Source organism: Crotalus tigris, unplaced genomic scaffold, assembly GCF_016545835.1.
Source record: "Crotalus tigris isolate CLP2741 ecotype Arizona unplaced genomic scaffold, ASM1654583v1 scf7180000021329.891317, whole genome shotgun sequence".
Classification (NCBI taxonomy): Eukaryota; Metazoa; Chordata; class Lepidosauria; order Squamata; family Viperidae; genus Crotalus; species Crotalus tigris.
In genome coordinates, this window is record NW_024098456.1 from 503,818 (window position 1) to 517,750 (window position 13,933).

The window sequence follows — 13,933 nt, forward strand, 5'->3', positions numbered from 1 at the left end:
AGACTGCAGAAAAAATAATTGCAACCAGTCTGCCTTCCATTGAGAACCTGTACATTGCAAGAACCAGAAAGATGGCTGAGAAAATATTTACAGACCCTTCACATCCTGGACACAAACTGTTTCAACTTCACCCCTCAGGATGCCTCTACAGGACATTGTTTGCCAAAACAACTACACACAGAAAGAGCTTTTATGCCATCACTCTGCTAAATACCTATAACCCACAGCACTGTCTTATGTCTAAAGATATTTAGCCATGTAGTAGGCAGTATTGCTCTTATCCTTGTCATCTTCTCATTCTCATTCTCCTTGTCATATGTTTATTTTCATTTGTCGGCTGTTCACAACTCAAAATATCTTTGCATTCTAAGACAAAATTTAGAAATTCAGATGTTTCATTTCATTTAATGTTTAATGATGCTCCTTTGGATACAGAAGAGACAAAAAAGGAATTTTGATTACAATTAATAAAAAAGCATCAGCATTTCATGGGTTTTCAATAGAATGACATAAAATATAGATTGATGCACTTTTTCCCTAATTCCCACAATTACATAATGAAAATTTTGACAATTGCATCTTATTGTCTTCATATACTGAGAAATATATGAAAGTTATATAATACTTGGTAATGATAAATTGTTATGCATTTTTTCAAGGTCTCTTCCAGTTCTATTCTGATTAAAATTGGTTAAAATATTATCTAGGATCAATATACCTAAGGAAGAGGATCCCAGTCCTGACCAAAGAGTTAAACTTTTGTTTAATAGGAATGCCTCATACACATTGTATTATAGAGCACTGTATCGGAATGAAATAAATCTTTTCTTATATTGGACATGTTATTATATTGGACATATATATGAATGACAAGATCAAAGCTACAAGTGGAAAGCAAATCATCCTTTAAGATTGAATGGACTTGTTAATGATCGATTTTCCCTGTAAAGAGAGCCAGTGTGTTCTTGTAGTGAAGATGGTGGGCTAGAAATCAAAAGTCTGTGACTGCTAGGTCTCCATTAGAAGTGAAAGAAATTACATTAAAAATTATCAAGAAAATACATAAAGAAAAGATTTTTTAAAAAAGTAATTTTGTAGCATTTTAAAAAGAAAATCTGTCTTTTAAAGTTGATTTATTCTGTTACAACTTTCTCCAAAGGACAAATATGAGCAAAACAGCATCAGTGGAGCAAAGTCATTGTTATCATGGCCATGATTGAAAGCTTTCAAAGATTGCTGAATGAATTCAGCTAGGATTTTTATAGTTATGTAAATGTTTCAAATTTACTTTGGGTAGGACTTTTAGCTCCTAGAAAAGAAAAGAATAACAACTTGTTTTAGTTTTTTTCTTAGTTTTTAGTTTTTTTAAAATAACCACATAACTGAGTTCTGAAAAAATAGATACAATCTACGGGAAGAAGAATAACGAGTTGTCATTGGAAAGAATAAGCATCTAAGTTAAAGTTAGATTGGGATAGTTTTTAATTCTCCCCAGTACCAAGAATCTATCACATGATGTAAACCCATGTTGTTTAAGCTGTTATTTACATAACCAAGATAAGTAGCAGAGTATAATATTTGGCTAAAGAGAGATTTTGAACAATGAATGCAATTATCCACATCTGTTTTTTTCTCTTTTTACTTCTTAAGCATTTTCCACATAGCTTTTTGGATGTCCTTGTTCCTGAAGCTATAAACGAGGGGATTGAGGAGTGGGGGCAAACATGTATAGAGAACAGCTGAGAGCAAGTCCAAAGTGTGGGAGGAAACACTTTGGGGCCTCATATATGCAAACAGAACAGAGATAAAAAATAAAGAAAAGACAATCATATGGGGAATACATGTGGAGAAAGCTTTATATCTGCCTTGAACTGAAGGGACTTTTAGAACAACACAGAAGATGTAGCCATAGGAAATAAAAACAAGCCCAGTACAAAATGTGTCTATAGTAAGTGCTTGAACGAAAATTAGAATCTGATTAATTCTTGTATCAGTACAAGAAATAATTAGTAGATGAGGAACATCACAAAAAAATTGCTCAATTATATTGGATTTGCAGAAATTTAATCTGAAAGTGAGAGTGGTGTGCAGCAAAGCATCAATCAAGGTACTTATCCAGGAAGCAGCTGCCATTTGTAAACAGGCATCCCGATTCATTATTAGTGTATATTGCAGAGGGTGACAAATGGCCACATAGCGGTCATAAGCCATGACAGTCAGCAAGGCAAGCTCAGTACCTGCAAGAGTAATAACTGAGAAGACCTGAGCAGCACATCCAACATAGGAGATCTCCCTGTTATTTGTCAAAGAAGTAGCCATGGCTTTAGGGATCATAGTTGAAATGAAACAAACATCACAGAATGACAAATTCATCAAAAAGAAATATATGGGAGCATGAAGGTTATTGTTTAGGATCACAGCAACACCAAGAAGGAAATTTCCAATTAAGGTTAATAAGTAAATGACAAGGAATATTGCAAAATACAGAATTTGCATATCATGATCATCAGAAAATCCCATCAGAAGGAATTCTGTCACAGTGGATTGGTTGGCCATTTGTTTCCTCTGACTCCTTCTGGACAGAAAGAGAGTATCATAGGAAATTAGTAGAAGAAATGAACAGGAGTACAGAATTAATAATAATGATATATGCAACCTATTGAATGAATGCATTCATTCTTACTATGCAAAAACAACTATCACATTTTTTAAAAAAACATATATACAATTATTATTATTTTTATTGCCTTTTTACATTTTATATATAGTTTGTTTATCAATCCCTCTCTGTCAGAGTGGATTATATTGACAAAAGTGGCATTTAATAGAAAGAGAACATAGAATAGAAGTGATCAAAAATGTTGATGTGCTACAGTTGGTTTGTAAAAATATTTTTTATGTTAATGAAAACTGTATTAAATATATACTTTAAAATGTAAATATATTTCTCTTTTTGTCTCTTTCTCAACACTTCCCTCCACATAAATTAATAATATTGCAAACTAAATATAAAATTTGTACATATGTGTTTAAGGGAGCAATACTTGTCTTTTAGTATTTTCACTTTCCTTAAAATAACTGAGGAATTAAATGTTTATTTAAGCAACTATAATTCAACAGAAAATATTTATAGCTACATGCGGGGAGCAGGAAAGAGGAAAGAAGTTACAATAGAGCTGGAGTACAACCCCTTACTCAAGCAGTAGACCTTATACCATCTCAGACAGGTGGCTGCTCAGTCTCTTCTTAAAGACTTCTAGAGATGAAGCACTGACAAATTCTGAAGACAAGCCATTCTGCCTCTGCCTGTGTCTTTTACTGCCTCTGTTTCTTTATCTCTCTGCCTCCACCCATCTCTCACACTCACAAGCATACACAATAATCCTCCTAGATTTCACACATATATAGTTGACATAAGTCCCTGAATTCACTGAAGCTCATAGTTATGTAAATGGGTGTCCAACTGCAGGATAAGGAAGTAAATGACTTAAGATATTCATGTAAGATGTGTCAAATTAAATAAATATTTTTTTTATTAATTTTTTTTTTTAATTTTACAATAAGGTTCCCTTCCCCAAACCCTCCCAACCCACCCCAATACCCTCCCCCAATCTTCCCAGAGCTGAATACAGGCTTAATTAGAGCTTAAAAGAAAAAAAAAAGTTTTAAACACAAATAAACCTTAAACAAATATAATTACAGTCATTAAACAAATTGTAAAATACTTTAACTCCATTATATATAGAGAACAGAAAGAGGAAAAGAAAAAAAACAAAAAAAAGAAAAAGATAAAAAAGATAAAAAATTTAAAAAATAATAATAATTACACTTCTAAATAATATCTTAAACTTTAAATATAAATCATTCAAAAGCTAAATAGTATTTTCTTATATCATACTTATATTGTATAAAATTTATCCATCTTTTCCACACCAAGAGGTACATCTCTTGCGATTGCTCTTTCAAGAAAGTCGAAATCTTTGCCATTTCCACTAGGTAAGAAACTTTAAAAAACCATTCTTGCAAGGTAGGCAAAGATTCCTTCTTCCAACATTGACCTATTAACAACCTAGCCGCTGTAATTAAATTTAACATTAAAATAGTCTCTTTATTATCACAATCCGAAACAATACCCAACAAAAACAGTTGTGGAGTAAATTTTATCCTTCTTTTAAAAATTCTTTGAATATTCCACCATATCTTAATCCAAAAAGCTTTTATATTTTTACATGACTACTAAATATGATAATAAGTAGCATCCAAGCAACCACATCTCCAACATTTAGGCTGCAAGTTTGAATACATGCGAGACATTTTTTGTGGATCAAGGTGCCATCTATAAAACATTTTATAAAAATTTTCCCGTAAATTTTGTGTGTGTGTAAATTTAACATTCCTCACCCAAATAATCTCCCAGGTGTCTAATGAAATCGGTTCATCAAAATTTTATGCCCATTTGACCATACAGTCTTTAACTAATTCTACTTCTGAGTCCAAATCCACTAACACCCCATAAATTCTTTTAATATGGGTTCGACTTTGATCTCTAATTTGTTTTAACAAATTCTCATCCTCTCTAAGCATACCCACATTATAATCTATCTTCCACCTTTCCAATAGTTGTCTATACTGAAACCATGAATAAATAATATTTTCTTGTGCTAACTCATCCATAGATTTTAATTGCCAATTTTTACCATCCCATCTAAGTAGTTGTGTGTAAGAAATACTATCCATCTTAACTCCTCTCCTTATCCCTTCTATCACATGCCATGGGATAGCCCATAATGGAATTCTTGAATCACTTCTGTAATATTTCTTCCAAACCCGAAGTAAGGAAGTTCTTAAAATATGAGACTTAAAAACCCTATCAACCTTCTTATTAAAAATTAAATAGGCATGCCATCCAAAAAGTAAATCCCATCCCTCCAGGAGGAGTATATCTACATTTGTTAAATTAACCCAATCACTAATTAATGTTAACACCACAGCATCATAATACAATTTCAGATTCGGTACCTTGAGTCCACCTCTCTCTCGAATATCTTGTATAATTTTAAGTTTTACTCTTGGTTTTTTCCCTGCCCAGATAAATTTATTGATACCTTTCTGCCATTCATCTAAGTTTGCTTCTTTCTTTAAAATAGGTATCATTTGAAATAAAAAAAGAAACTTTGGCAAGACATTCATTTTAATCGCTGCAATTCTCCCCAATAGGGACAATTGCAGCTTTTTCCAATTATCCAAATCCTTTTGTATTTTAACCCACAGCCTTTCATAGTTGTTTTTATACAGTTTTGCATTGGAAGCAGATAAAATAACCCCCAGATATTTTACCTTGTTAATAACCTCGAAATCTGTCAACCTAACCAGGGTCTCCTTATCCAAGTTGGTCATGTTTTTAGGTAATATTTTAGTCTTATTATTATTAATTTTAAAATCTGAAACTTGTCCATACTGATATATCAATTGTAACAACTCCATTACAGAGTGAGTTGATTGGGATAAAGTGACAACCAGATCATCTGCAAAAGCCCCTAATTTATATTCTTTTTTATTAACTTCTATTCCTTTTATTTTCTGTGATTCCCGAATTTTGATCAGCAAAATTTCCAAGGTTAAAACAAACAGCAATGGTGACAATGGACAACCGTGTCTAGTCCCCTTTTCAATTGAAAATACCTCTGATAAACCTCCATTAACTATAAGTTGTGCCATTTGTTTTTGATAGATGGCACGAAGAGCCTGTAAAATTTTTTCGCCAAAGTTCATTTCCTCGATTAATCTTAACATAAATTGCCAATTTAACTCATCAAAAGCTTTTTCAGCATCTAAGAATATCAATCCTGCAGAGATTTGGTTGTTTTTATCCAAATATTCTATTACATTAATAATTTGTCTAACATTATTTTTCATATACCTTCCAGTTATAAAACCTGTTTGGTCCATATGTATTAATTGATTCAACACACTCATAAGTCTATTAGCTAAAATTTTCGAAAAAATCTTATAATCTACATTCAAAAGAGATATAGGTCTATAATTCTTTGGTAGAGTAAGATCTTGGTCTTCTTTTGGGATCAAAGATATAAAAGCTCTACCCCAAGACAAGGGGGTCTCTGAGCCCTGTAATATATTATTAAAAAGTTCCCTTAAAGGTTCTATCAACTCATCTATCAAGGTCTTATAATAAATAGATGTCAATCCATTGGTACCCGGTGCTTTACCTAATTTTAATTCTTTAATTACTGTCTCAATTTCCTCTATGGTAATCAAACCATTAATTTCTTGTTTCTGATCTTCTGTTAGTTTAGGGAAATGAGCATCTTGTAAGTATTTATCTATATCTAAAGCCTGTACTTTCCTACCCATATATAATTTTTTATAATAATCTAAAAAAGATTTCTTAATCAACTCCTTCTGATATACCAATTTACCATTATAATTTATTTTATCTATAATTCTCAACTTCTGTTTCTTTCGCAATTGGTAGGCCAGCCATCTCCCTGGCTTATTAGCATTACAAAATGTGTTATGTTTCATGTACAATAAATTAGTTGCAGTTTGATCAGCCATTAACATATTAAATTGCGATTTAAGCAGTTTTATAAATTCCTTAATCTTCTCATCTATAGGATTCAAAATTAAAGCTTTTTCTTTTAATTTAATCTCATCTTCCAACTCCTTATGTTTCTGCACTTGCTTCTGTCTATAAGCCTTATTCATTTGTATCAAGACCCCACGCATGTAAGCTTTACCTGCATCCCAAACCATTGACATTGAAGTTCCCTTATGCATATTTAAAACAAAATATTCCTTTAATTGCTCTTTAAGTTTCTGAACATTCATTTCTTGTCTAAATAAGTTTTCATTCATCCTCCAAGATCGCCTCTCCTCTTTTTCATTAACCAGTTCCATCCACACTGGACTATGATCTGTCAATGTCCTTGGAAAAATCTTAACATTCTTTACCCTAAAATATAAAACTGAATGGACTTGTTACTGATAGATGTTCCCTGTAAAGAGAGCCAGTGTGTTGTTGTAATGAAGAAGGCAAGGTAGAAATCAAGAGTCTATGACTTCTAGGCTCCATTAGGGATGAAAGAAATTACATTAAAAATTAACAAGAAAATACATAGATGGAAGACTGAAAAAAAGTAATTTTTGTAGCATTTTAAAAATAAAATCTGTCTTTTAAAATTGATTTATTCTGTTACAATTTTTTCCAAAGGAAAAATATGAGCAAAAGAGCAGTGGAGCAAAGTCAGTGTTATCATGGTGATGACTGAAAGCTTTCAAAGATTGCTGAATGGATTCAGCTGGATTTTTTATGATTGTATAAATGTTTGAAATTTACTTTGGGTAGGACTTTTAGCTCCTAGAAAAAAAAAGAATAACAACTTGTTTTAGGTTTTTTTTTTTTAATAACCAATGACTGAGTTCTGAAAAATTAAACGCTTACAATCTGGGGAAAAAAGAAGAGATAGTTGTCATAGGACAAAATAAGCATCTCAGTTAAAGTTAGATCAGGATTTCTGTCACTTACAATTTTCAAATTTAATATTTTTTAATTCTCCACAATACAAGAATCAATCACATGATATAAACCGATATTGTTTAAACTGTTACTTACCTAACCCAGATAAGTAGCAGAGCATAATATTCTGTGAAAAGAGATTTTGAACAATGAATGCAATTATCCAGATCTGTTTTTTTCTGCTTTTATTTCTTAAGCATTTTCCACATGGCCTTTTGGATGTCCTTGTTCCTGAAGCTATAAATGAGGGGATTGAGGAGTGGGGGCAAAACTGTGTAGAGAACAGCTGAGAGCAAGTCCAAAGTGTGGGAGGAAACACTTTGGGGCCTCATATATGAAAACAGAGCAGAGATAAAAAATAAAGAGAAGACAGTCATATGGGGAATACATGTCGAGAAAGCTTTATATCTGCCTTGAACTGAAGGGACTTTTAGAACAACAGAGAAGATGTAGCCATAGGAAATAAAAATGACCTCACTACAAAATGTGTCTATAATAAGTGCTAGAATGAAAATTACAATCTGATTAATTCTTGTATCAGTACAAGAAATATGTTGTAGATGAGGAATATCACAAAAAAACTGCTCAATTATATTGGATTTGCAGAAATTTAATCTGAAAGTGAGAGTGGTGTGCAGGAAAGCATCAATCAAGGTACTTATCCAGGAAGCAGCTGCCATTTGTAAACAGGCATCCCAATTCATCATTAGTGTATATTGCAGAGGGTGACAGATGGCCACATAACGGTCATAAGCCATGACAGTCAGCAGGGCAAGCTCAGTACCTGCAAAAGTAATAACTGAGAAGACCTGAGCAGCACATCCAACATAGGAGATCTCCCTGTTATTTGTCAAAGAAGTAGCCATGGCTTTAGGGATCGTGGTTGAGATGAAGCAAACATCAGAGAATGACAAATTTACCAAAAAGAAATACATGGGAGCATGAAGGTTCTGGTTTAGGATCACAGCAACACTAAGAAGGAAATTTCCAATTAAGGCTAATAAGTAAATGACAAGGAGCATTGTAAAATACAGAATTTGCATATCATGATCATCAGAAAATCGCATCAGAAGGAATTCTGTCACAGTGGATTGATTGCCCATTTCTTTTCTCTGACTCCTTCTGGACAGAAAGAGAATATCATAGGAAATTAATAGAAGAAATGAGGTACAGATTTAGTAATAGTAATATATGCAACCTGTTGAATAAATATATTCTTAAAATGCAAAAGCGACTATATTTTTAAGAACATATATACAATTATTATTATTATTGCCTTTTTATATTTTATATACAACAAGTTTATCAATCCCTCTCTTTCAGAGTGGGTTATATTGACAAAAGTGGCATTTAATAGAAAGAGAACATAGAAGTGATCAAAAATGTTGATGTGCTACAGCTGGTTTGTAAAAATATTTTTTTATGTTAATGAAAACTGTATTAAATATATACTTTAAAATGTACATATATTTCTCTTTTTGTCTCTTTCTCAACACTTCCCTCCACATAAATTAATAATATTGCAAACTAAATATAAAATTTGTACATATGTGTTTAAGGGAGCAATACTTGTCTTTTAGTATTTTCACTTTCCTTAAAATAACTGAGGAATTAAATGTTTATTTAAGCAACTATAATTCAACGGAAAACATTTATAGCTACATGTGGGGAGCAGGAAAGAGGAAAGAAGTTACAATAGAGCTGGAGTCCAACCCCTGACTCAAGCAGTAGACCTTATACCATCTCAGACAGGTGGCTGCTCAGTCTCTTCTTAAAGACTTCCAGAGATGAAGCACTGACAAATTCTGAAGACAAGCCATTCTGCCTCTGCCTGTGTCTTTTACTGCCTCTGTTTCTGTATCTGTCTGCCTCCACCCATCTCTCACACTCACAAGCATACACAATAATCCTCCTAGATTTCACACATTTGTAGTTGACATAAGTCCCTGAATTCACTGAAGCTCATAGTTATGTAAATGGGTGTCCAACTGCAGGATAAAGAAGTAAATGTCTTAAGATATTCATGTAAGATGTGTCAAATTAAATAAATATTGATACTGCAATCAGATCACTTAATCTTTTAAAAAAACACAAAACTATGTAAAAACTAAAAACAAAAGTACTTTAAACTACTTTCAAAGGGTTCTTTTCTGCATTATGACAGTATGGTGATATAGCTGATATATTTTTCTTGATCATATTTATCTTAATTTATTCTTCTTAGATATAAGTAAGGGCAATGCTTAAGAACAAACACATATGACTTTGATCATATATATTTTTAACACAGATAAAGAACTTTTTTACTTAGATCATATCTCAGGTCATAAAGTTGATCTCTAGTTCTATGAAAAGTAGCAAGATCCTGTATATATCACCCTAGCTAAAAGTCATGTTCAGTCCAAAAATAGATTTTCCTGCAATTATACATTATGGTCTTCTTATAAGCAATAATTCATAGCTCTGTTAAGTATTCTACTTACCAATACATCTGTTATTGTCTTGAAATATGATTGAAAGATGACAATACAAATACACCTGTGTTTTTCCACCATTTTATAGGTTCTAACTCTCCGATAAGAAGAATTGAAAGAAAAAATAATAATTATATCATCCTTGTTTTCTGTTCTGTTTTAAGGGATCATTCTCTAGAGACTGATCATAATTCTCATGCTGAAATGAATGAGTAAATTGCAAAATAAATAAATAAATGATTATCATCTACTATCACTCATCATACTCCAAGAAAAAAAAAGATGAATTAAACAAGTATCTTCCCTGGCATTCTGCTGAAAGATCCAATCATGAATTTTTTTCTCTGTCCCAAAGCTTCTCCAATGAAAATAAAATATTGCTGCAGAACACCAAATCACAAAATTTCCCATACTAAAGTTAATGATAAAATGTAACAAGTTTCTTCAATTACTTTTAGAATTTCAAGTAAAATCTGACAAAGATTAAAAATGCAACAGGGACAATCTGGGCAGATATTGAATGTTCCTGAGAAAGCTATTCCAGCTATCCTATTTCTCTAACTTAACAATCTCTTTTGAATTCCATACCCAAATCTCAGTCCCAAAAAGTACTAACAACCATTTGAAATTGCCTGATGAATATTGTGCTCTCTCAGGAACAGATTGTTTAAAATCCATTAGAATAATTTTGTTATTATCTTTCAAAATTATCTAGAAATATCAGAGATTTTGAGAAAGATAATTTGGTCCACAACACAGGTTTCATGTTTTGAAATATCTCCTAGCCCAAATCCCAGATAACATGTTTACTTGCTTGCTTACATATTATTTGTCTGTTTATCAAAAAATCTTATCCTCCCCCTCTCCTGTGAATATGTACGGAAGTGAATCGATGCATTGAGTGTTAAATTGCCATCAATTGGATATTTTTGTACATTTATTTTTTCTCTTAGAGCCAATAAGGAAGTTTGTTCACTAACTGATATCTTTGAAAAGTACAGGTTTTGTCATTAAAACGTGTAACAATAGTTAAGATTGTTACATAAGTGTACAGAAAAAGACGGAGAATGATGAAACACACTTATTTTAGAAGTTTTGAAACATCATTGTGAAATATATCATAATACCTTGATGAAGTATACTTCATTCTTCATGCCTTCACTATTACTGACAAAGTAAAATGCTTTTCTTGCTTCCCCTTGATGTTTTCCATGCCAATTCTCATAAACATTACAGCTACTTGGAACAGGTAGATGAAGTTTTTGAAGATGCACTGGTCATCTTCACAACCTGAGAAAGAATACTACACCAATTCTCCCACCCATAAGGATTTCTGATCCAAATCCATTTTCCGATAGGGACCTCATTTGCTCTTACCACATTTTAAAGCTGAACAATTTACCAGATCAGAATGGGGACAAAATTTATAAATCAATTTTGTCTAATTAAAAATGGCTTGAGACAACCTTCAGTGCTCAAATACCTTACTAAGGGGCTAAAAGTGCAAAGTCAGCCCTGTGTATTGAAAAAGTGGAATCTGGCCCACTGAGAACCACAAGAGATGCTCAAGTAAGTTCAGTCAAGACTTCCTGATTGAACAAATCAAAACTAAAACTGCAAGATCGTTATGGGTGTGGATTTGGAACCTATTGTTCATTTTCCCATAAACAAGACTGTATATAACTCTGTCTTGTCACCCTTTCAGTGGGTAGGGCATTGTATTATATTTTCCATGTAATTCAATAAACTTGGCTCAAGCAGATCATGTGGTCTCCATTTGTCAACTGGGTTCTAGGGAATTTTCCCCCTTCTATTGGGAGCTCATCTGGATTGAACAGAATACTGGATTAAGGGCAGTATTAAATTTTCTTTAAGCATCTTGTGTAGTCGCCATTCATCAAAAGGTCATGGAAGTTTTTCTTCTACAGCACAGTATTATTTTATCAGGTTATATGTTGTTTTTCTCTAAATTCCCTAATTCATACAAATCCATCTAATTTCAGTTTCAATGCTGGTGTGATTATTAGTACCTTCATAGTGCATCATGACTACTATATTTTAGATGCAGCCTATTAATAAATCCAAACATTTGTTTATTTGGAACAGCTCAAAATATCTTTATACTATGGTCAAAACAAAATTTTAGAAATGGCTCTTTATTTCATTTAATATTAAATTTTAAATGATGAGTAACTAGTTGCTCCTTTGGATATAGGTGAGATTAAAAATAAATTTATTAGAAGTAATAGCAAAGTGCAAGACTTCATTGATGTTTGATAGAATGATATAAAATCTATTTGAAGAACTTTTTTCACAACAACATTCTACTAACAGAATATTATATTTGTCAAACTAAAGACAATCTAATCAAGTTAGGAAATTATTTTTGTTTTCTGATGTTAATTTCCACAGGGCTGCTTGAATGTGTTTGTTTCAAAAGCTGTAAATGATGGGATTCAGAAAGGGAAGTAAAACTGAACATGAAACAGCAGAAAATAAGTCTACAATGGGAAAGGAAAGAAATGTTGGCCTCATGGTTAAAAAACAAATCTGTAGAGATGAATAAAGAAACAATTATCAAGTGTGGACTGCAAATTGAGAAGACTTTGCATTTGCCTTTAATTGACGGAATCTTCAGCACAGCAGAGATGATGTGGCCATAAGAAGAAAAAAATGAAGCCATTTTGTTTGTGAACCTTTTTGAATTTTTAATACTTTTGCATAAATAGGAACTAAAGCATGATCCATTATCCACACAAATCATAGATAAAAAGAAAACCGAGAAATTGAATTATTCAAAAAACATTATATTTGTTCATTTGTTTACTGAGGAAAATGATGCAAATAATAAATAATATATTAGTGTAAGAATAATAAACAATTAGGAGCAAAAGATCCAAACTAGTGTTTGTATTGCCAATTACTAGTGTAGAATTATGTCCTATATAATTCTCATCTCCCCTCCATTGCATGCAAATACTTTGCAACATAGTGTAGGGAGGCTCATTTCTATGTTAAAGTATAATATAAGAGAAGAAGAGACATGGATCCCTCATCCTTTCCAAAGGACATGTTATATTTCTCAGACTGAATACATTCAAATTAGATTAGAATTTGTTTGTTTGTTTCAGTGTTAATTTCCACACAGCTGCTTGAATATTCTTGTTCTGGAGGCTATAAATGATGGGATGCATAAGAGGAGGCACAACTATATATGAAACAGCAGACAGCAAGTCTATAATGGGAAAAGAAAGAGATTTTGGCCTCATGTATGAAAATAAACATGTAGCCATGAATAAAGAAAAAACTGTCAGGTGTGGAACACAAGTTGAAAATGCTTTGCATCTGCCTTCAGTTGATTCAATCTTCAGCACAGCAGAAATAATGTAGACATAAGAAGCAAAAACCAATTCAGAACAAAATGAAGACACAATGAATCCAAATATCCAGATCACAATCTGGTTTACTTTTGTATCTGTATTTGTATTTGTGTCTGTGTAAGAAATCTTTTGTAACTGAGGAATGTCACAGAAAAATTGCCCATTGGAAAGTGATGACTGTTTGTAGAGATGCACATACTGTAGCAGGGAGCTGACCCAGAAGGTAATTGCCATTTGACCGCATGGCAAATAGCTATGTATTGGTCATAAGCCATAATATTTAGCAAGGAAACCTCAGAACATGTAAAAATAACAATTAAAAAAATTGAGCTACACACCCAGGAATGGTAATTATTATTTTATCTGTCAGTGAAATTGTCATGGATTTGGGGACTGTGGTTGTGATTAAACAAATATCACTTAGGGAGAAGTTAGCCAGAAAGAAATGCATAGACATGTGCAGGTGGTGATTCAGGACTACAACAAAAATTATAAATAAATTCCCAGTTAAGGCTAAAAGTAAATGAAAGAAAAATGACAAA

At 32.4% G+C, this 13,933-nt stretch overlaps 1 protein-coding gene across 5 annotated transcripts; it reads right to left on the reverse strand.

The window, feature by feature from the left end:
* Window positions 1-393: 393 nt before the first annotated feature.
* LOC120320368 (olfactory receptor 14A16-like) lies at window positions 394-10,107 on the reverse strand. 5 transcript variants are annotated; one of them, XM_039369999.1, is made up of 3 exons: window positions 10,021-10,107; window positions 7,634-7,664; window positions 394-2,575 (listed from the first exon to the last, which is right to left on the reverse strand). In XM_039369999.1, exon 3 carries the CDS (start codon window positions 2,554-2,556, stop codon window positions 1,639-1,641), a length of 918 nt encoding a protein of 305 aa, XP_039225933.1. In that variant the 5' UTR covers window positions 2,557-2,575; window positions 7,634-7,664; window positions 10,021-10,107; the 3' UTR covers window positions 394-1,638. The 5 variants fall into 5 exon arrangements, 3 of the variants coding, with proteins under 3 accessions (XP_039225933.1, XP_039225934.1, XP_039225935.1); XM_039370000.1 differs by having other exon boundaries at window positions 394-2,572; window positions 10,021-10,050; XR_005559943.1 differs by having other exon boundaries at window positions 2,458-2,575; window positions 7,634-8,656.
* Window positions 10,108-13,933: the final 3,826 nt, after the last annotated feature.